This window comes from Haematobia irritans, chromosome 2 (assembly GCF_050003625.1).
Source record: "Haematobia irritans isolate KBUSLIRL chromosome 2, ASM5000362v1, whole genome shotgun sequence".
Taxonomy (NCBI): Eukaryota; Metazoa; Arthropoda; class Insecta; order Diptera; family Muscidae; genus Haematobia; species Haematobia irritans.
The window spans coordinates 71392855-71414787 of NC_134398.1; the positions used below are offsets into that span (position 1 = coordinate 71392855).

The window sequence follows — 21933 nt, forward strand, 5'->3', positions numbered from 1 at the left end:
CCAAGTAGGGTTTTTTCCCCGGGAAATTGCTATTTTTTTGGCTCCCGCTTTCCCGGGAATGAAGTGCGGGAATTCCCGGGAAATTTTCTTTACAATATTTATTTTACCTTATGTAACCCACGTTGTCAATTGCATAATTACAAAATTTCATTATTATTGCAAGGATGTTTTTTATGAAATAAGAAAATTCGTACGTTTTTTAAGATAGTTACTTTAATTTCAAATTTATACCTTATACACATTAGGCTTGAAATCTATTAAAATTGGGATTTAAAGCCCTTATTTATAGGTCATACGACAACTGAAATCTAGTTAAAGTGGATTTTGGAAGTGTAATGTGAATGTCGTATTATTATTTTTTTATTTATTTATTTTATTCATTCACAAACTACAAGATATACAAAATCTTTTAAACTACAGTATGTGATTAATGTTGGTACGATTTACAATTTCGAATCATTTAAAGTTACAATTACAAATCAACAATTATAATTACAAATCACAGCAAATATAGAAATATTTTATCATAATCATTAAAAACAAAAAAAAAAATGAAAACAAAAATGCAGCAAAAGCGACAGATAGTATAATGAAAATAGTGTGTATAGGTTAGTATTTGTGTTAGGCAGATTGTTACATGTTTCCCTTTTGGGAATATTGACTGAGCATGTGCATTTATTGGCCCCGTTTAACGATGGTGAAATCGAAATAAGTTTCTTTCATTTCCAAACAGTTTTTTAGTGTTACAAAAAATCCCACTATATTAATAGTGCTCTTCCGAAAACTATACCGAAAGAGACTGCCTTAACCATTATCAAAATGTTTTGTATTAAAAAATATTTCGTATTTTAGTATAGTTTATGGCTGATGTAAGAGAACAATATAATATATATTGTTAGTTGTCCAGAGAGCGCCTTATAACCATAGCTTTAGGCTATTTCTAATTTATTCAAATGTCTAAATGTATTCCACATCAAAGCAGGTTTTCCTTTGACCGGGATCCCGGGAAATTTGAAAAAAATCCCGCTTTCCCGGGAATGCAAAAATCCGGGAAAAAGAAAACCCTAGTGTCCGGTTTTCAGAGTGTCAAATTTTCCGAGGTTTCACTGTATATGGGAACATAAAGATTTGGGATGGTGTAGAAAATGTAGAAGTACAAAGTGGTGCAGGGTATATATAGTCGGCCCCGACCGACTTTTTACTTGGTTTAAAACTCGAAATCAATGGCAGCTCTAACCCCAACGAATTCAAATATATTAGCGTGGCGACACGACGCTAGCTGTCACGGCATTCCATCGCCAATTTTTGGGCTTCCCAAATAATATAGCATTATAAAACATATGCTAGTTTTTGATGTAATATAGCATTATATTTTAATATTCAACATTGGTACTGAATAAATGCATGTATGTAAAGTCATATTATTTCTTTAGTAATTTGAAGATACAGAATTACCACGTGGCCAGCCAACAACAAAAATTTAATAAGCGATGGCAACACTGTCCCATTTTCCGCCAATTGGAATAGATTTTAATTTGGCGACACTCCGCTAACCTTCACGGCCCGTGCTGCCGCTACTACTTCAATCGAAGTATTTTGCTTCATTTTCACAAAATTTACTTCGTCACTCCTTCTTCCAAAAATGTGCTTCACTTTTTGTTCTGCTTAAAATTTTTAAATTTTTCCCCATATTACCTAATTGTTTTTCCTATTCCTTTAATTACGATTAACATAGCGGTTTTAATCATTGAATTATTAACCGATGTGAACCAATTTTTGCATAGTTTTTAGAGACCATATACTTACACCATGTACCAAATTTCAGCCGGATCGGATGAAATTTGCTTCTCTTAGAGTCCCCGCAAGCCAATTTTGGGGGGTCCGTTTATATGGGGGCTATACGTAAAAGTGGACCGATATGGCCCATTTGCAATACCATCCGACCTACATCAATAACAACTACTTGTGCCAAGTTTCAAGTCGATAGCTTCTTTAGTTCGGAAGTTAGCGTGATTTCAACAGACGGTATCATAAACCGTCGAACTGAACGGACGTGTTTGTTAATAGCGGAGTATTTCATCGTAATAAGTACTTACTACGAATTTCACGTGTGGTGGAAATAATAAACCACCATGCAGCGAAATTCAAAGTCATCCACTGGGTTGCTAACTTCAGGGCCCAGTGGACGGGTAACGACTGAAGTTATAAATTTGGGCATCGACCAAGAGTCAGGCCCAATTAGTCGACCTGTAGACGGGTCGACTGGCGGTGACACTTTGGCAAGTCGAACCTTTTCTAAGGTGACGACATCAAAAGGAGGCAATCCCTCTCGAAAGAGATTCAAGGAACGAAGAAATGCTTTGTTTATCCTAAAGAAATTAGGATCAGTCGACCCAAGCACGTTGTCGGCTAAGCAAAGCGATTCCTTAAAATGGGCTCAAGGAGTTCTTGAAGCTGGAAAAAGGGAACGATCACCGGATGAGCTGCCATCCTCTAAACGGGATCAAAGATCGTTTGCCTCAGTTGCAAAAGACAGCCTTGTGATGGCTATTATTAATAAAGGAGCATTGGACGGTATGATTCCAAGGCAAAAATGGGGGGAAATTGAGAACGCGATGTCTGGTGTCTACTCAGAGGTGCGAAAAAAGTTTCCCGGACCAAGTCCTCGACGGCAAGATGCTGGATGGTATCAAGGACGATATAAGTTAATAGCTTTTGCAGACCAGAGGTCTATGGATTGCTTTAAAGCTGCATTGATGCTAATTGGTGAAGTTTGGGAAGGAGCCGCTTTGGAGTTAGTCGATAAAAAAGACATACCGGCTAAACCTAGAGCACATGCATGGATACCGGCAAACCCTCCTGATCCTGAGTCAATACTAGAGAGACTAAAATAATGTAACCCAGATCTTCCAACCGCCGATTGGAAGGTTGGTCGTTTGGATGAGGTGGATGGACCAAGACGACATGCGGTGTTTATATTAAACATAGAGTCGCTGCCACATCTAGCCCAGACCCAAGGACGCGTAAGTTATGGCTTTCATGATATCCATATGAAGGTATACAAAAGCGATCAGCCAAAGGATTCCGAAACGGACAAGCCTCCGGTAGAGTCAGCAGTGGAAAAATCTCCTAGCGAAGCCGAAGGAGACATAAAACCTGCAGACTATGGCGAAAATCATATGCGGGAAGTTTCTACAGGCTCAAGCCTCACCAAAACTGAACCGCGGATTGTTGCGAGAGTCACCGAGATCTGTGAAGAGGAAGCCCTTGATGACTCAATTGAAGCGGCTGATGTGACGGTGGTTGAAAATTTGGATGGTTCTACGGTTCCTCCAGATAAATCTTCACCATTGTAAGGCCGCTTGTGCTGCCTTAAAAGTTCTCCTGATGAAAGGAGACATAGATATAGTTCTTATTCAAGAACCATACATATATAAGAACAAGATCTGTGAATTAAGCACTCCGGGTTTCAAACTTTTGCATAATACCGGTACCGATATAAATCGAGCATGTATAATTGCTAAAAACGAACTAAACTTGTTTCTGCTTCCTTCATTGAGCAATGCAGACACTGTCGTAGCCAGTCTAGAGATATCCACATGCAAATATTGGGTATCTTCGGTCTACATGGGACATGATAGGGAGATGCCACCCTGTGCCGTTAAGACCTTAGTTGAGGAGTCACTAAAAACAAAGACAAAACTCATTATGGGATGCGATGCAAATGCACATCATAGTATTTGGGGAAGTAGTGATACTAATGCAAGGGGAGAGTCGCTAATAGAGTTTATTTTGCGTACTAACCTGGTAGTTTGCAATAAGGGAGATGCACCAACCTTCGTCACCAGGAACAGACAAGAGGTTTTGGACGTAACGTTGACCTCTCCGGAACTGAATGATAAGATATCTGAGTGGCAAGTTTTGAGGGAACATAGCTTCTCAGATCATCGCTACATCAGTTTCAGATTGGCTGTTCGTACTTCAAAGACCATATTTCCGCCAAATGTTAGGAAAGCTGATTGGAATAGGTATAGGGAATCGTTCAATTCGATGATACCGGAAATGCCGGAGACAAATATGAGCACTGTGCAAGATATCGAACACGCAGTGGAGCGGATTACTAAGGCCTTCAACATTTCACTGAAAGCTGCTTGCCCTAGAGGAAAGCCAAGGGGAAAAATCGGCCGCCATGGTGGACTACGGAGTTAAGTAATATGAGGAAATCCTGCAGGAAGCTCTTTAACAAAGCAAAGTCCACAAGAGCTCCGGAGGATTGGGACACTTACAAGATGAATCTGAGAGAATATAAACGAGAACTGAGAAGGTCTCAACAAAACTCTTGGGATGATTACTGTAGCAGTATTGAGAATACGTCAGAGGCTTCCAGACTACGGAAGGTACTAGCATCCACTAACACCGCTCCAGGTTTCATTAAAACATCGGAGGGAAATTGGACAACGTCCAGTGAGGAGACGTTGGAGGTACTTTTGGACACACACTTCCCTGGAAATCAGACGGTTGAACCATGTTCCGGCGGTGTAACAGAGGCTCAGCGATCATTTCCTATCGAGGAAATTGTGTCGGAATCTAGAATAAAATGGGCTTTAAATAGCTTTGGACCATTCAAATCCCCCGGACCTGATGGAATTACTCCGGCGGAGTTACAGGCAGTGGCTGAAAGAGTTATCCCCTGGTTGAAGGTGATATATAAACGATGTGTAAACTTAGCATATATTCCAGAAAAGTGGAGGGAAACAAAAGTCGTCTTCATACCTAAAGCAGGAAAAGCCTCTCACTCGAGTGCGAAGGATTTCCGACCAATCAGCTTATCCTCATTCCTACTTAAGACCCTGGAGAGGATGATAGACATGTATCTTAGAACTAGCGTGGATTCAAGTTTGCTCTCGAAACGACAGCATGCATACTCGAAGGGCAGGTCTACTGAGACCGCATTGCATGAACTAGTCAGCTTTATTGAAAGCTCACTATCTGTCAAAGAATACACAATCGTGGCGTTTCTAGACATCGAAGGGGCGTTCAATAATGTCCATCCGAGCTCGATATTAAATGGACTGACAACTCTGAATGTTGATCCAGGTATACTTAGGCTGTTAGACGAACTTCTAATAAAGAGACGTATTTCAGCCACACTAGGGCAAGCAAACATACAAAGGTATGTGAACAGAGGCACTCCTCAAGGAGGAGTTCTATCACCTCTTCTTTGGAATGTTGCTATAAACAACCTTCTGGTTTCCCTAGAAAAAGAAAGGATAAAAGTGGTGGCATACGCAGATGATGTGGCGCTAGCAGTCAGGGGAAAATTCCCATCCACAATCAGAGATATTATACAGAGAGCTCTCCGGATGACTGAGAAATGGGCGAAAGATAATGGTCTTGGTGTGAATCCAGCAAAGACAGAACTAGTCATGTACTGCAAAGATCGTAAAACTCCCACGGTTAGGCCCATTTCCTTAGGGGGTACTGAAATTCCCTTTGGTGAGTGTGCAAAATACCTTGGCGTTATTTTGGACAGGAAGCTGAATTTTAGGCTTAATATTGAAGAGAGGGCGAGAAAAGCCACGGTAGCTTTGTACTCGTGCAAAAAGGCAATAGGGAAAAAGTGGGGACTAAAACCAAAAATTGTGCATTGGCTATACACTGCAGTAGTTAGACCTATAATGCTATATGGTGTTGTAGTCTGGTGGCCGGCACTTCAGAAACCGACTTGTTTAGATAAAGTTCAGCGTATGGCGAGCTTATGTATCTCAGGCGCATTTAGTAAGACAGGAACAGACTCCCTTAATGTCACGCTACATCTATTGCCTTTAGACATTTTGGCCAAACAGTCAGCTGCAACAACGGCTGTGCGTTTGCGCGAGCTATCGCTGTGGTCGGAAAAAATGTACGGTCATAGTTCGGTCCTCAAAATAATGCCAGATGTGCCTAACGTAGTGGATTATACCCTGGCAAAACCACTTTTCGACAAAAAGTTTGAAACTCTAATTCCCAACAGTGAGGCGTGGTGTACACAGACCCCGGGGAATAAAAGATATATAGATTTCTACACTGATGGCTCCAAATTGAATGGACAAGTGGGGTTCGGAGTATATTCTAAAGACCTGGAAATTCGAATAGCGAAAAGATTACCTAATCACTGTAGTGTTTTTCAGGCTGAAATATTAGCAATAAGAGAGGTGGCGAATTGGCTGAGAAGTAATGTTCCAACAAATATTGGCATTAATATATACTCAGACAGTCAACCTGCAATAAAATCCTTGGACTCTGTGTTCCTCAACTCGAAAACGGCCATCGACTGCCGCAAATCTCTCAATGAGATGGCTGAGCAGTACAATATTCACCTAATATGGGTGCCTGGCCATAGGAACATACCGGGGAACTGCGAAGCGGATGAGTTGGCAAGGCTAGGGACTACCTTACATATTCCAGGGGAACTGGAATTTGTTGGTATGCCCCTAGCTACCTGCATGCTCATGCTGCGTGAGAAGGCTGTTAGGATGGCAAATGTTCGATGGGAGAATTGCAAGGGTTGTAACGACACCAAGCAAATATGGCCCCATTTCAACTTAAACCGCACACTAGATATGCTAATGTTCTCGAGACGTCAGGTATCACTCCTGATATCTGCTATAACGGGTCGCTGCCTGATAGGAGATTTTGCAAAAACTATTGGCGCGAAGTATAATGACTATTGTATGAGCTGTCATGATGCGGAGGAAAAAGAATCAATTAAACACCTCTTGTGTGAGTGTCCTGCATTTTGTGTAAAGCGCAAGCAACTTTTAGGAGCATATAGCTTCAGATTACTGGCGGATCTTGAAAACGTTAACTTAAGCAGTCTGCTAATATTTTTGGAACAATCTGGTTGGTTCAACAAAGAAAAATAATCAAGAAGGTTCAGCGGTTAAAACTAGAAGTGCCCATATGTAATAGGTACTTTTAGTTAATGTGGTATCACAATGGACTGAATAGTCTAAATGAGCCTCAATCTTAATCGGGCTGCCACTTTAACCTAACCTAACCTAACCTAACAGACGGACGGACGGACATGTTCAGATCGACTCAGAATTTCACCACGACCCCCCTGCCAGCATTTCAAAGTTCCATTTCATCTTCATCGCTACCACAGACTCGTAAATGTCACTACAACCATCCTACTGTGATGGGGGGCAGCATATCATAAAGTACAAAATGTACTTCATACATGTATTTTGCCATCACTACTTTTACAAAAGCCATTTTATTTTTTGTGAAACGCCAAGCGCAACCAGCTTGTTATATTTTATTTAAATAAAAACGAAAATAAAGTTCTGAAAACATAGATTTTACGCTTAAAATTGTGAAAGGTATATTGGTGAACAATTTTTGATTTTCCAAATGGAATAAAGTGATTGTTTTTCAAATATTTTACAGACACGCTGCCTACATCGAATAAAAACACTGGCTGATAGACGGTGCAACATGTAACTCGCTACTTGTAACTCTACATCATCATTAATGCAAAAAATTATGTTAAATGTGATGTGATAGTGGTATAAATGTTATATTTTTAAGAATTTGTAAATGATTAATCAAATTAATAAATATCTAAACAAACGTGTTTTACTCGACCACAATGATTCTTTTACCACTATCTTAAAATGTGCTTTTTCTGATTGTTTGGAGGGTCTCTTATTGGCGTCGTTCTAATTTGATCTATAAAGGCACCTAATAATTGCACTCATGCGAAACCTTTTTGTAGTAACTTGGCGTGGTACAACTTCTCAATAGTGACGGCGCTTTTCCGACGAGTTTTTGATATCGTATATGATTGTTTTCGACGTACTGGGGATTCTCAGAAGCGCCCCCAAATTCAAAAAATGTTGGCAGGGCCAGAATGTATATACTTTATGGGGTCTTAGAGCAATATTTATACCACCCATCCTATGGTGGAGGGTATAATAAAATGAATTCTATTATTTTGTTTTCAAAAATGTATGCTACTTCAATTTTATTCAATCTAATTCACTTTTTCCAAAATCTACTTCACTAAATTTTTCACTAGCGGCAGCACTGGTCACGGCATTCCGTGGAATTTTGAGCTCCATAAGGAATGCAACGAAACAAGTGACCGGCTATCGCTTTGGTTACCCACAACGTTCGTTATCGTATTCGATATAGAAATATTCTCGGTTTTTTCTCGAAGAAAACGAGAATGGTTCGAAATTTTTTTCGAAAAACGTTAATCTGTCGTGCTCTTACTGCCAGCAAACTCTTCGTTTTCGAAGGCTTGCAAGTGATTTGTTAAAGAAGGTTTCACGATATCTATCGTTAACGAATCTATTTCTAATTCGTTTTCGAGTTCGATAGCATTTCGATTTCGAAGGTTTTCCGTATCGTTTTGTTCCCATTATAAGTTGTGTAGTAAAAGAAAAATTTCAAGTTTGTTTTTAGTTTATTACAACACAATATAGATAATTAGAATACAAAAAATATAGATATTAGTGTTGCGAACAAAATACTTAAAATATTTACATTTAGGAATATATGTTTAAAGTTATTTAAGGCACTACATTGACTTCTTTGCGCGGAATTTCTTATTAAGCCGGTCCCCTGCCAGCATTTCAAAGTTCCATTTCATCCTCATCGCTACCACAGACTCGTAAGTGACACTGCAACAATCGCCAACTGTGATGGGGGAAGCGTGTGAAAAGGTATGAAATGTACATGAAAGTATTTTGCCATCACTATTGTTACAAGAGCCATTTTATATTTTGTGAAACACCAAGCGCAACTAGCTTATTATAATTTATTTAAATAAAATCGATAATGAAGTGCTGAAAACCAGTGATGCCAACTCCCGAAGGGCGAAAAGCACCAAAAATATATTAGGGCTGTTTTCTTTTAGCACTGGATGCACCATTTGTATGGGCTATCCCAAGGCATATTAATTAAAGGTAAAGTCATGCAATCAGGTGACTAATATCGACATTCATCTTGTCAAAGTCTTTGTTTACGTTTAGTAGGTTTGTTTACATTCTTTGTGTACATAAATATTGCTTTTGTTTACATTGTGTTGTTTGTATGGGTTTAGTTTTATGAAACTTTTCGCCTACGTGTTAGAAACTGGGGAGAAAAATAAAAGAGCTTTCTTGAAAAACTGTTAAATATAATTATCTAAATTTACAACAAAGTCCAAACGTTCAACAATACAACAACACTACACATACACAAAATATCAACTTAAGTGATCTGTCATTTCAGTTTGACTTTCTAAATATCATGGGGTGTACACACGTTTGCTCGTGACTTTACCTTTAATTAATATGCCTTGGGGCTATCCAGAACATCGTTGCACTGGTGTTCTATCCAGAACAACTCAGCAGTGCAAGTCGCGCCGATGTTGCCGGATTATATTTTGATAAAATGATTCACAATAACAACTTATTGTGACTAATTTATTAAAAAACATGTAATTCAAAGTGGTACAGTGTCATAAATAATCGCAGCAGTAAATATTTATTACAAATTGGAGCATTTCATATATTAAAAATGCAAGATTTAACTTCTTTTCTGTGATTGTTTTTAAACAGCTGATGACAGTGTTGCATATTTTTGGAGATGTTCTGGATAAGCGAGTACTCTGTTTTCTTTTAGTCCTTCACGGCTTAGGGTATCCAGTGCTAAAAGAAAACAGCCCTATTATAAATTCTACCATACAATTTCCGTCCACAAAAACTAATCCAACCAGATAAAATTCCATGTACTTACTTTTCTTTAATAATCCATTTTAAGGAAGACACACTTTGTGAAAATTTGCTTTGGGCTATTCGCCATCGACTTATAATAAAATTTGCAAAAAATATGTAAAGGGTGATTTGTTAAGAGCTTGATAACTTTTTTAAAAAAAAAACGCATAAAATTTGCAAAATCTCATCGGTTCTTTATTTGAAACGTTAGATTGGTCCATGACATTTACTTTTTGAAGATAATTTCATTTAAATGTTGACCGCGGCTGCGTCTTAGGTGGTCCATTCGGAACCACCAAGTTCAGTTCTTCCATTTTTGGCAACAAAAAGTTTGTTAGCATCGAACGATAGCGATCGCCATTCACCGTAACGTTGCGTCCAACAGCATCTTTGAAAAAATACGGTCCAATGATTCCACCAGCGTACAAACCACACCAAACAGTGCATTTTTCGGGATGCATGGGCAGTTCTTGAACGGCTTCTGGTTGCTCTTCACTCCAAATGCGGCAATTTTGCTTATTTACGTAGCCATTCAACCAGAAATGAGCCTCATCGCTGAACAAAATTTGTCGATAAAAAAGCGGATTTTCTGCCAACTTTTCTAGGGCCCATTCACTGAAAATTCGACGTTGTGGCTCGTTAGTAAGTCTATTCATGATGAAATGTCAAAGCATACTGAGCATCTTTCTCTTTGACACCATGTCTGAAATCCCACGTGATCTGTCAAATACTAATGCATGAAAATCCTAACCTCAAAAGAATCACCCTTTATAATGTTATGCCTTCTTTTGCTGATTTAGTTTTCACTTTAGCGGCTAAGCTCGACCTTAATACCCACCTTTACAGATTATAAGTTTTTCCGGACAGAATGTCTGCGTTTGTAAAGGATCTTACAATGTGTTCAATCGATACGACAATTCGTTGATGACAAAATAATCGGTATCGATTATGCCTTCGGACTTATAATGTGGACAATATATGGGATATGTTCGACACGTCCACTGTCGTCCGGATAAACTTATAGTCTGCAAGGCGCATCCGACAATTCTTCGCGTTCGGCCACATTGTAAGATTCCGTACGACAGTGCTCGTGTCGAACATATCCCATATATTGTGCACATTATAAGTTAAGTCCGAAGGCATAATCGATACTGCTGCATGTTTATGGGATCGATAACACATTTACCGATTATTTAGTCATCGCCGACATGTCGTATCGATCCGACACACTGTAAGATTCTTTACAAACACCGACATTCCGTCCGTAATAACTGATAACTGTAATGCGCTTTACAGACTATCAGTTATTCCGGACGGAATGTCGGTGTTTGTAAAGAATCTTACAATGTGTCGGATCGATACGACTTGTCGGCGATGACTAAATAATCGGTAAATGTGTTATCGATCCCATAAACATGCAGCAGTATCAATTATGCCTTCGGACTTAACTTATAATGTGCACAATATATGGGATATGTTCGACACGAGCACTGTCGTCCGAAATAACTGATAATCTGAAAAGCGCATAAAGCGCATTATGCGCTTTACAGACTATCAGTTATTCCGGACGACAGTGCTTGTGTCGAACATATCCCATATATTGTGCACATTATAAGTTAAGTCCGAAGGCATAATCGATACTGCTGCATGTTTATGGGATCGATAACACATTTACCGATTATTTAGTCATCGCCGACATGTCGTATCGATCCGACACATTGTAAGATTCTTTACAAACACCGACATTCCGTCCGGAATAACTGATAGTCTGTAAAGCGCATTAGAAACACAGACGTTCCATGCGGATAAAATTATATTGTGGACGGCGCATTACACACTCAACAAGTGTTCGATTACCGCCAATCGCTATGTTTGTGTTTATACACTGTGCTAGCGTCGCAATTCAGGTATATTGATTTCTAGGAACATCAATAGCGTTCCATAGCTGCCAAAAATACAAATTATTTCTAGGCGCATTCGTTCGTTTTTAAGTTATTCATTATATTTTCAATAGCACGTAGATTAACTTTTGTAACCACCAGCCTGCAAAATGGCGAGTGCTAATGACAGCAGTACCCAAATTAATTTGGAATTGCTTTTGGCCAACGTAAATATAGCACAACAGGTGGTCGAATACCTGGATTACAAAGATCAGTTAAATGTGGCGCGAGTATGCACAATATTTGAAGATGTCGTTCGGAATTTCGTATGGAAGACCAAATACAGAGAAGTTGAATTGATTATAACCGACGAAATGCTGGCCATATCTAACTTCACCCGGGAAAATTTTGACGACATACTAAACTCTGAATATGAACTAGGAGAAAATCGTATGTATTTAGAACATACAGGTCTAGTGGAGTTTTTAGAGCTGAACGCCTCTAATATAGAACACTTCTATATTTTTGGAGCTGGAACTTTTAAATATCCTGTTGTTTTCCCATACCATTTTCCAAATGTCAAGTCTATTATGTACTATAATATGTGTTTATCGGATAGAGCTTTGCAAATACTTGGAAAGAAATGTCCTAAGCTTGAAAAGCTCATTTTACGTTGCTGTACCAATGTAAATGGTGAGAATCTAATTTTGGGTAAGGATATCGACTTGGCTACATTTCAAAATATGCCGAACCTGAAATCGCTATCTCTTACTAAGAGTTATTCACCACGAAGAATTGGTCCGCGTTCGGTCACCTATGACAACGTCCAAGCAATTTTAAGTACACTAAGTTTAAAGGAGTTGCATTTAGATGAGACCATATTTCATCCCGAAACTCCGGCCATTCCTAATAAGAAGAAGATAATAAGTGTCAAGAAACCTGAACCCCCAAACACTTACGAAGAATTGGAAATAGGTGAATTTCGAAGCACAGATGATATTGTGGCATTTTACAAAAAGTTTTTGGGCAAATATATAAATCTGCGAAAATTGTCAATAAACGCCTATCGCGATCACTTCATCACCAAAGAGGAACATTTTGTTCCCAAGCAATTCTTTACAATCATCAATAAAAGTTGCAATAAGTTGGACAGTTTAACAATCACACAATGTAAAATAAGTAACTTTGTCCCCATGAAAACACTGACAGAGCTGAAACTTTTCAAATGTAATGGTATGTCGTGGACAAATCTAAAACAAATCTTGGAAGATATGCCGTTGGTATCATTTAGCACTGAAAATACTTTTTACAGCGGTACAGCAACTCCAATCTATGTTTCATCCACATTGCGTCGCCTACAAATTGATTTACCTGAAAGATGCTTTAACGAATACTTCCCTGAACAATTTAAACAAGTAACCCACTTGGAGTGGTGCTGTTTCAAGCACCCCATTATGGAAGATATTCCAAAGAATTTTCCCAATTTGCAAGAGCTAAACATACGTAGAATGCAACCAGTCGAAATTTTCTTCAAATTGAAGAGCTTAAAGAAAATTACCATACTATTTCATGCAAACTTCGGAGAGGTCTTGGTTTTATTGGGACATCCTACGTTACAGGAAATTACCTTTAGTGAGTTTATGACAAGTAAGGAAGTAAAAGTGGAAGATCCAAAGGCGGTCCCAACAAATGTAAACTTTATGAGCATCATGCGGACTACATTTTTAAATTACTTTGATTTCTGGCTTGATATGTTATCCATAAATCCATATTTGATATTGGCTGTTGAAATTAATATTAAATTCTGCCTTGAAAATGATGTCTTCTCCAAATTAGTTGGCAGTACTAAGTTACCACAACGCTTGAAATATATAAAAGTTCACGGTTTCAAAATTGGTGAGTTTTAATGTTCATATTCATAATAATTAACTTCAAACATCAATATAAGACCGACATTTTGAAATTTGGACGGGGAACATACACTTACTCTAATTTTCTATAATACTGCCTATATGTGCAAAATATCATCCAAATTGGTTCAGATTTATATATGTAGCGCCCGAAAAAAAATTATTTTTTATTTTTTTAATTGATCTTATTCAATTTTGGTAAGAGATAATCTCCTGAAATATAAAAAACCCCACAAAATATAATCCAAATAGGATCAGATTTAGATATGGCTCCCATATATATGCATCGATCGATTTTCCCAAATTTGGTCATAACACTCTTATTTATTAACCAATGTTGCTCAAATTGCAAATGTATATGTTTAGCCGATTTTATTTAGACTTACATGTAGCTCTTACATAAATACCCAGCAAAAACTCTCATTACCTGGTAATCTTGTAGGTAAGCCTATTTAAAAATTAATAACCACTTATTAATTGGCATCGCTTCAGATTACATTTACATACGCATGTCCTAGAAGGAAAGTACTTCTCCCCAGGCATACTTTAGGCCATAAAATAAGTAGTGCATTTAAAGCATATAATCACCTAATATGTAATGACTTATTCGTAGATACACCAAAGCTAGCAAAATAGCCACTTATTGTCTCAGGCAACCAAATCTCGAAAATATTGATTTCTATCGCCGATTACAATGGATCAAAATATGGCGAGTGATGCTGTAATAGAAGAACTACTTGACTAGAAACGAATATTGTATAAACAAAAAATCTAATAAATAATCTAAATAAGATGCAAATTAATTTCACACTTAAAATAGAAATAAATGTAGGGTGTTTAAGGGAGTTGGATTCGTGAATTACGTTATAATATATGCAATAGCCAATTCACATAAGGTTCGAAATCTACTAAAAGTGGATTTTAAGTCTCTTTTTCATTTGAAATTCAGTTTAAGCGCATTTTGGAAGTGTAATGTGAATGAGGTATAAAAAAGCATTTATTTAAAACATAATATGATAATGTCATTAAACACAATTATTATGAAATATTTGTGACAAAAATTTTTTAAGGGAAAATTTTTCAGAATTACCGTTACATTACATATTCTTTTTTATGTAAGTGCTCGATTATGTGAATAATTATACCTAATGGTACCATCATTTATTCTATTTTATTAATTCGTTAACTACAACTGCCTAAAAATTTGAGAATAACAATTCGAAAATTACCTGAAGTATTTATTTTTGTCATTACAAGTTAGTCATTATAACTCGCCGCAATGTAATGCAACGTGTAATGACAGCTTTACTCCTGGTAATGTCAATTGTAATGAGATGTGGTTACCTAGTTTTTGCTGGGTATATTGCCTTGCTTTCAGAAATTTGGAATTTTTAATAATGGACTCAATATTAGTGGCATACTAACTCTGTAGGTTCTGAATCAACTATAGCTCCTAATATCAGACATTTCTGTTCAGATTGTGATAAAACTCCCATAACCATGTTCCCCTTAATGTTCTTAAATATGGAAATGTGGGTTTTCCCCAAACCAATGCCATTGATACCCCACAAACAATGTTTACTAATTCACTAGGGGTGGTTTAGAGTATGATATAGTTGGCCCCGCCGACTTTCAACTTTGCATACTTTTTTTGTTGCAGTTGTAACAGTGTTTTTGTGATTTCATCCATTTCTTGTTTTATGCTTTGGGGTATGGTATTTCAGCTTGTGTCCAGATCAAGAAACTCTGCAACTAGGATGGGTGTGTCCAGCGGGTAGTGTAGGTTTATGTAGGCAAGCGAAAAGGTGAGACATACGTCAGCTACGCTGCAATCAATTATTGGAATTGAGACGGCTGTCTGATTTTAACCCTTCGTTGCATGATTTAATTTGAGCAAGGATAAACTTTTTTTGGTATGTTAGAATTGTTGTATATGGAGTAATGATACCTTAAACCAATTTTCGTTCGATTCTGATCACTGGAGGAAAAGTTTCGTAACATTGCATATATGCAATTTCATGCAGATAATCAATTTTGATGGGGGTATATTAACTTTGTCATTCCGTTTGTAACACATCGAAATATTGCTCTAAGACCCCATAAAGTACATATATATTCTGGGTCGTGGTGAAATTCTGAGTCGATCTGAGCATGTCCGTCCGTCCATCCGTCTGTTGAAATCACGCTAACTTCCGAACGAAACAAGCTATCGACTTGAAACTTGGCACAAGTAGTTGTTATTGATGTAGGTCGGATGGTATTGCAAATGGGCCATATCCGTCCACTTTTACGTATTAGCCCCCATATAAACGGACCCCCAAATTTGGCTTGCGATTGCTCTAAGAGAAGCAAATTTCATCCGATCTGGCTGAAATTTAGTACATAGTGTTAGTATAAGGTCTCTAACAACCATGCAAAAATTGGTCCACATCTCTCCATAATTATATATAGCCCCCATATAAACCGATCCCCCGATTTGGCTTGCGGAGCCTCTAAAAGAAGCAAATTTCATCCGATCCGGCTGAAATTTGGTACATGGTGTTAGTATATGGTCTCTAATTGGTCCACATTGGTTCCTAATTATATATAGCCCCCACATAAACCGATCACCAGATTTGACCTCCGGAGCCTGTTGGAAAACCAAAATTCATCTGATTCAGTTGAAATTTGGTACGTGGTGTTAATATATGGCTCAAACATCCATGCAAAAATGTGTCGAAATCGGTCAATATATATAGGCCCCATATAAACCGATCCCTAGATTTGACCTCCGGAGCCCCTTGGAAGAGCAAAATTCATCCGATTCGGTTGAAATTTGGTACGTGATGTTAGTATATGGTATCCCACAACCATACAGGAATTGGTTCATATCAGTCCATAATTATATATAGCCCCCATATAAACCGATCCCCAGATTGGTGCCTTTTGGAGAAGCAAAATTCATCCGATCTGGTTGAAATTTGGTACGTGGTGGTAGTATATGATATTTAACAACCATGCCAAAACTGGTCCATATCAGTCCAAAATCATATATAGCCCCCATATAAACCGATCCAGAGATTTGGTTTGGGAGCCTCTTGGAGGAGCAAATTTCATCCGAGTCAGTTGAAATTTGGTAAATTGTGCTAGTATATGGCCGTTAATAACCATGCATAACTAGGTTCATATCGGTCTATAGTTATATATAGCCCTCAGATAAATCGATCCGCAATCACACAAAAATTGGTCCATATCAAGTTCATAATTCTATATAGCCCCGATATAAGCGACACCCATATTTCTATTCTGACTCTCTACGTATCGTGCAAAAGTCCATACCTATACATAACTTTTTTGTCTAATATATACCACGTATGGACTAACTCACAATTTAGAAAACGATGTTAAGAAGTTTTAAGATACCACAACCCAAGTAATTCGATTGTGGATGACAGTCTTTCGTAGAAGTTTCTACGCAATCCAAGGTGGAGGGTACCTTATGTACCGAATCTTATATTCGGCCTGGCCGAACTTACGGCCGTATATACTTGTTTTAGTTCACGTTGTTATTTCTATATATCACAGGTAGAGAAGGAATGTGATCAGATCAAACATGTTTTAAGTGAAAAATTTAATTGCTGAATGGGGAAAATGGAACATTTTTACTAAAAAATTGTTTTCTCGCCAAACATAAGATGTTTGCCAAAATCAGATACATAGTTTCTGAGAAAATAGCATGGTTGCGTCAAACATGTTACATGTTGCCCGCCCATCGAAAACAAACATTTTTCTTCTGAAACATATTCCTTGTCGGGGTGCAATGTTAAAAGTAAAAAAAGTGCATCAAAAAGCACAGCTAGTTCCGCATTTTTACATTTAAAACAAAGGGAAATGGACTTGGAGAACGCGGAACCGTTTGGCGGGCTTCTCCAAACTGTTCCACGTGGAACGGTGCAACGGTCGGAAGGGCGACGAAACTAGTGGGTGACCCAAACAAGAAAAAGACTGGATAACTACCATGCTTAAAGAAAAAAGGATGACGAACAGGAACGTCATAGGAATCATTACCGGACACCTGGAGTTGGGGACACATCTGTGCCGAGTAACAGCAGCGGATGTTTGTGTATGCAGCCGTATGTTGACGAAAAAGAGACTTTGGAACTCTGTTTATGTCAAATGCTACGCTTTTGCAAGATATAGAAACCGCCATATCTTATATGATTCGGTTTGATGGAAGAAAGAAGTTGGAGCGTACCAAAAGCTGAAAACTGGTTTTGGTATATGCCAGCTTATATGCTACACGGAAACCTGGACCCTCTTTTTTTACTTAGGTTAGGTATAATGGCGACCCAAAACTTCATTTTCACTTAGACTTTTCAGTTAATTATGATACCACATTTTGTTTATCAATGAGGGCAGTTCGATTCCATATTAAGCTCTATAGCCGAGTTCGAACGGCCTTTCACCATAATGTAAACCACTTTGAGGAGCTTTTAAACACCTAAAATTGTCACCAACAATATTGACAGGGAATAGACCACCGCAAAAAAAAAATTGTGAATCCATTTAACCTATCTATCACGATGAATATACTTGTAACAATTACAACCCAGCATCTTGTATGTTATACGATTCTCCAACGATGTAGGCCAATGATCAACTCGAATCTTCTCCTACATCTGTGCTTCTTCTACGACCTCGATTTATATCAAACTCCGTGTTTAAAACTCCATCATCATCAAATTACTCGGCTTTATATTCATATTCGTCGCTAAGTGTTCTAGTAGTGACAAAAATTGATTGAATGCATGATATTGCACATATGCAATTATAAGGCATATATGCAATGACAGTTCATATCGACAAAAACGCATGAAATTGCAGATATGATATCATTCATCGTAGAGCACTTGTAAATATAATTTGTATTATAAAACTATATACGTAGTGTTTAGAATAGAGTAAACTTTTCATTTTATATTTACATAAAAAAAAAAATGAAGAAAGTTTCATAATAGTAAAAGAAATAAGTTAAATTTTTCGAGGTTCTCAAAATACTAATTTTAATTTCGCTTAATTTTAATGAAATTGTTACGATTCTTGATAAAATCCTTACCAAATATAATCTACGGCTTTCAAAATGTGAATAACAAAAAAAAATATATATATATAGTCAAATATGTAGAAGAATAGGAGCTAGACACGCAAGAAACTACCATTGCATATATGCAATGTCATGCAACGAAGGGTTAATTGGGCAAAAACTAGCAGTGAAATAACTGGTAAGATCGGCAAGGTAGATATTTAATATTTTTATCCCTAAATTCCACATACGACTGGCGTCCGCACACACGTAAAAGTTTATCATCAATATTTTTTCAATTAAATATTAAAATTTACTGCCAATATCAATTATTTACTTAATCGCATCAAACAGATGGTTGATGGATTTTTGTTGTGAAATAAATTACAGTTTTAATTGATTAAATTTAAACATTGATTGAACTTTGTCAGAAATTACTTTTTTAAATGGATCAATACAAAAATAAATTGATTTCGTAAGAAAACTCAATTAAATTTTGCATTGAATATCGTGTTGGTTTTCAATCAAACTGGGTCATTGAAAACATTTCAGTTAAAACAATGATTGAATCAGCGATTTTCGTGATTATAAAAAATGAAAAATGTTTGTGTGCAGATAAGAAGGAACCCAAAATTTGGTTCCTGCCGGTAAGGACGTGTTCTCGATGTGCTCGAATAGTCTGGTATGGTTGACCATCCATACCAATAGGTCAATAATTTGTGATATGGTTAGATGAAAATGAAGGCCAATTACTTTTGCTTTTGGTTAGAAATTTAATTAAATCATTATATTCTGTTTGGGGACTAAGAAATCAAATCCCTATTTGAAAAAAATCGCACGTAACAATGTTGAATGTACAGATGTTATATGATTTTTGACCTATAGTTTTCTGAATTGTTAAGCGTAACGGATTAAAATATTATAAGACGCCAAGTAGACAAATTTGGTTCTGAAGCTAATTCTTAAAAAATTGCAGTATTTATGAGTGATAGACTAAAAGTGAAAAGTCTGAAAAAATCAGCAGTCGGTATCTACTGTCGTATTTTGCTAATTATTGGTCTAGCGAACAATTCGTAAAAAGGTTTTAAAACTTCATCCGAAAGATTTTTAAAAACCAAAAATGGGCTTTTGAGCACTTCTTTTCTGTAATATTATTAAAAGCTTATGCATTATTAGTAAGGTTTTTGAGAAAATGCAAGGAATCTATATTGTGTTACAACAGCCTTTAGATTATCTTTTTGTTAGTTTCAGCCAAACTAAAGCATGTTTTCCCTAAATCAGGCTTATGATATAGCAGAAATAGAGAATTTTTGAAACACGTTATTGTTATCGTTCTGCGATAACGTAACCGAAATCTTGCTTATACGATGTGTGTAAGGTTTAGCATAAATTTACAAAGGGTCTATATCCAATTATGCGATGGTGCGGTTTTTATATTACGTAGCAAGTTTCGAGTGAATCGGATGAAAAATCGGTCTTCAGACCCGTTCGGAAGTTAAATCTAATTTTTTTGCGGCTAGACGTTTAAGAAAGCTTTCACGATGCTCAAGAAGGCAATCCTGGGGATCGGTCTAGGTGGGAGCTTTACTTATTATTAACTAAATAGTGCGATACCAGTTTTATAGTTTCGCTGTTCCGTTCAGCCGTTGGGCGGGTGGACATAGCTAGATCGACTCAGAATTTTTGTGGAGTCTCAGACCAATATTTCCAGTCGCCCATTACAACTATTCAATTGTTTGCTGTCTACTACTGATTATATTACAATATACACACTTGTATTTATAATTTTTTAAACTTAATTTCAGATATTACCAATTTGAAGGATAACTATGACGAAACAATCCAAAAAATTGAAAAAATAGGAGACATTATGACTAACTGCCCACAGAGATGCTGTTTGATGTTATGAATTGGATGGAATTAATGATACTTAGTAAAGTAATGATACTTAATAATGTACAAATATGGATTATATTTTTGTTTATTTTTTTGTTTTTATCATAACACTTTTTTTTGTTAGAATCGTAAGTCTACGCTTATATGTGTAAACAAAGTTTGCATATGAATTCTAAAAATACACCATGGTGTAAACATGTGTAATGAAATTAAATCTGAATATTCGTGAAATGTTGAGTTGAAAAGCAAATTTTTATGTTACTGAATAAAATTTTCTTGTTTAAAACTAGACATAATATTTGAATTAACTATCCTAAATACGAGGGTTGGAAAATGGTTAAATCGTCACACTCCAACCAGTAGTAAAATAAGTAATAAATCACCATATTTGACATCAAATAAAAGACAGATTTGTGCATGAATAAAACTAAGTCCACAGGAACCTTATCACATATTGGAGGGTTAAGATATAAAGCGAACTTATGCGGCGAGTACGCAAAGTGGCAAGTAATATGTGGTAAAGATTTTAGATTACTAAGATTCAAACCCATGCCCTTGTTCACTGCAGGCTATGGATATAAAAGTAGAAAATTTGTTTTTGACTCATAGAATATTTGGAATATTCGGCGACGCTAGAAGGAAATTCTTCAGGGGTAACGTTTCTAGGTCGACCAGACACCGACTTTTCATCCGAAGGGATTCAACTGACCCGAGGATTCAGAATCTCGTTAAAGAATTACCACAAAAAAAACTGGACACTTCTATTTTTACCGTTGAATCCACCCGATTGTTTCCATCTGTTGAAGCAACCTGATTGTTCCAAAACCATTAGCAGACTGCATAAGTTAACATTTTCCAGGACCGCCGGTTATCTTAAGCTATATGTCCTAAAATTCGCTAACGCCTTACAAAAAATACAGGGCACTCACACAAGTTGTATTTCATTCCTTTTTCTCCACATGACAGCTCATGCATTAGTCATTATATTTTGCGCCAATAGACCTTAGAAACCTCCTCTCCCATAGACTAATCATTTCCATGGATGCTGTCAGAGAATGCCACCTGATCCCCTCAAGAGACTGCCTAGTCCGAACCCGTCAAAACAGAATGGATATGAAACAACCCCTCAACATATTTGTCAACCTCCGAAAACGTGGTGTTCCGCATCGAAGGAAGCCCAATTTCAGTAAGACGCTTTAGCAACCTATCTTTGGAACCTGCGAACGTTCATCCAACCAAACTCGAACAAAGTAACATGCTCAACATCCCTTGCCATCGAACGCCCATTTTATATATTCGCTGGGCACCGTCGACAGCTGCCCACCGGATACCCAGTAAAAAAAGCGCCGCCAAAAATGTAGTGAAAATTTTCTTTTTGGATCCGGAAGTGGTGCAAAATTAACGCAGAAGCGATGAATTTAACATGGGTTTGTCATAAG

At 37.2% G+C, this 21933-nt stretch overlaps 2 protein-coding genes across 2 annotated transcripts in view; one reads left to right on the forward strand and one right to left on the reverse strand.

Annotated features, from left to right (window-relative positions):
• Positions 1 to 21933, reverse strand: part of LOC142225484 (protein rolling stone-like) — a 52308-nt gene that overhangs the window by 2164 nt on the left and 28211 nt on the right. The gene's annotated exons all lie outside the window — the stretch shown is intronic.
• LOC142225482 (uncharacterized) lies at positions 11671 to 20790 on the forward strand. The gene is made up of 2 exons (XM_075295253.1): positions 11671 to 13522; positions 20404 to 20790. Exons 1-2 carry the CDS (start codon positions 11797 to 11799, stop codon positions 20505 to 20507), a joined length of 1830 nt encoding a protein of 609 aa, XP_075151368.1. The 5' UTR covers positions 11671 to 11796; the 3' UTR covers positions 20508 to 20790.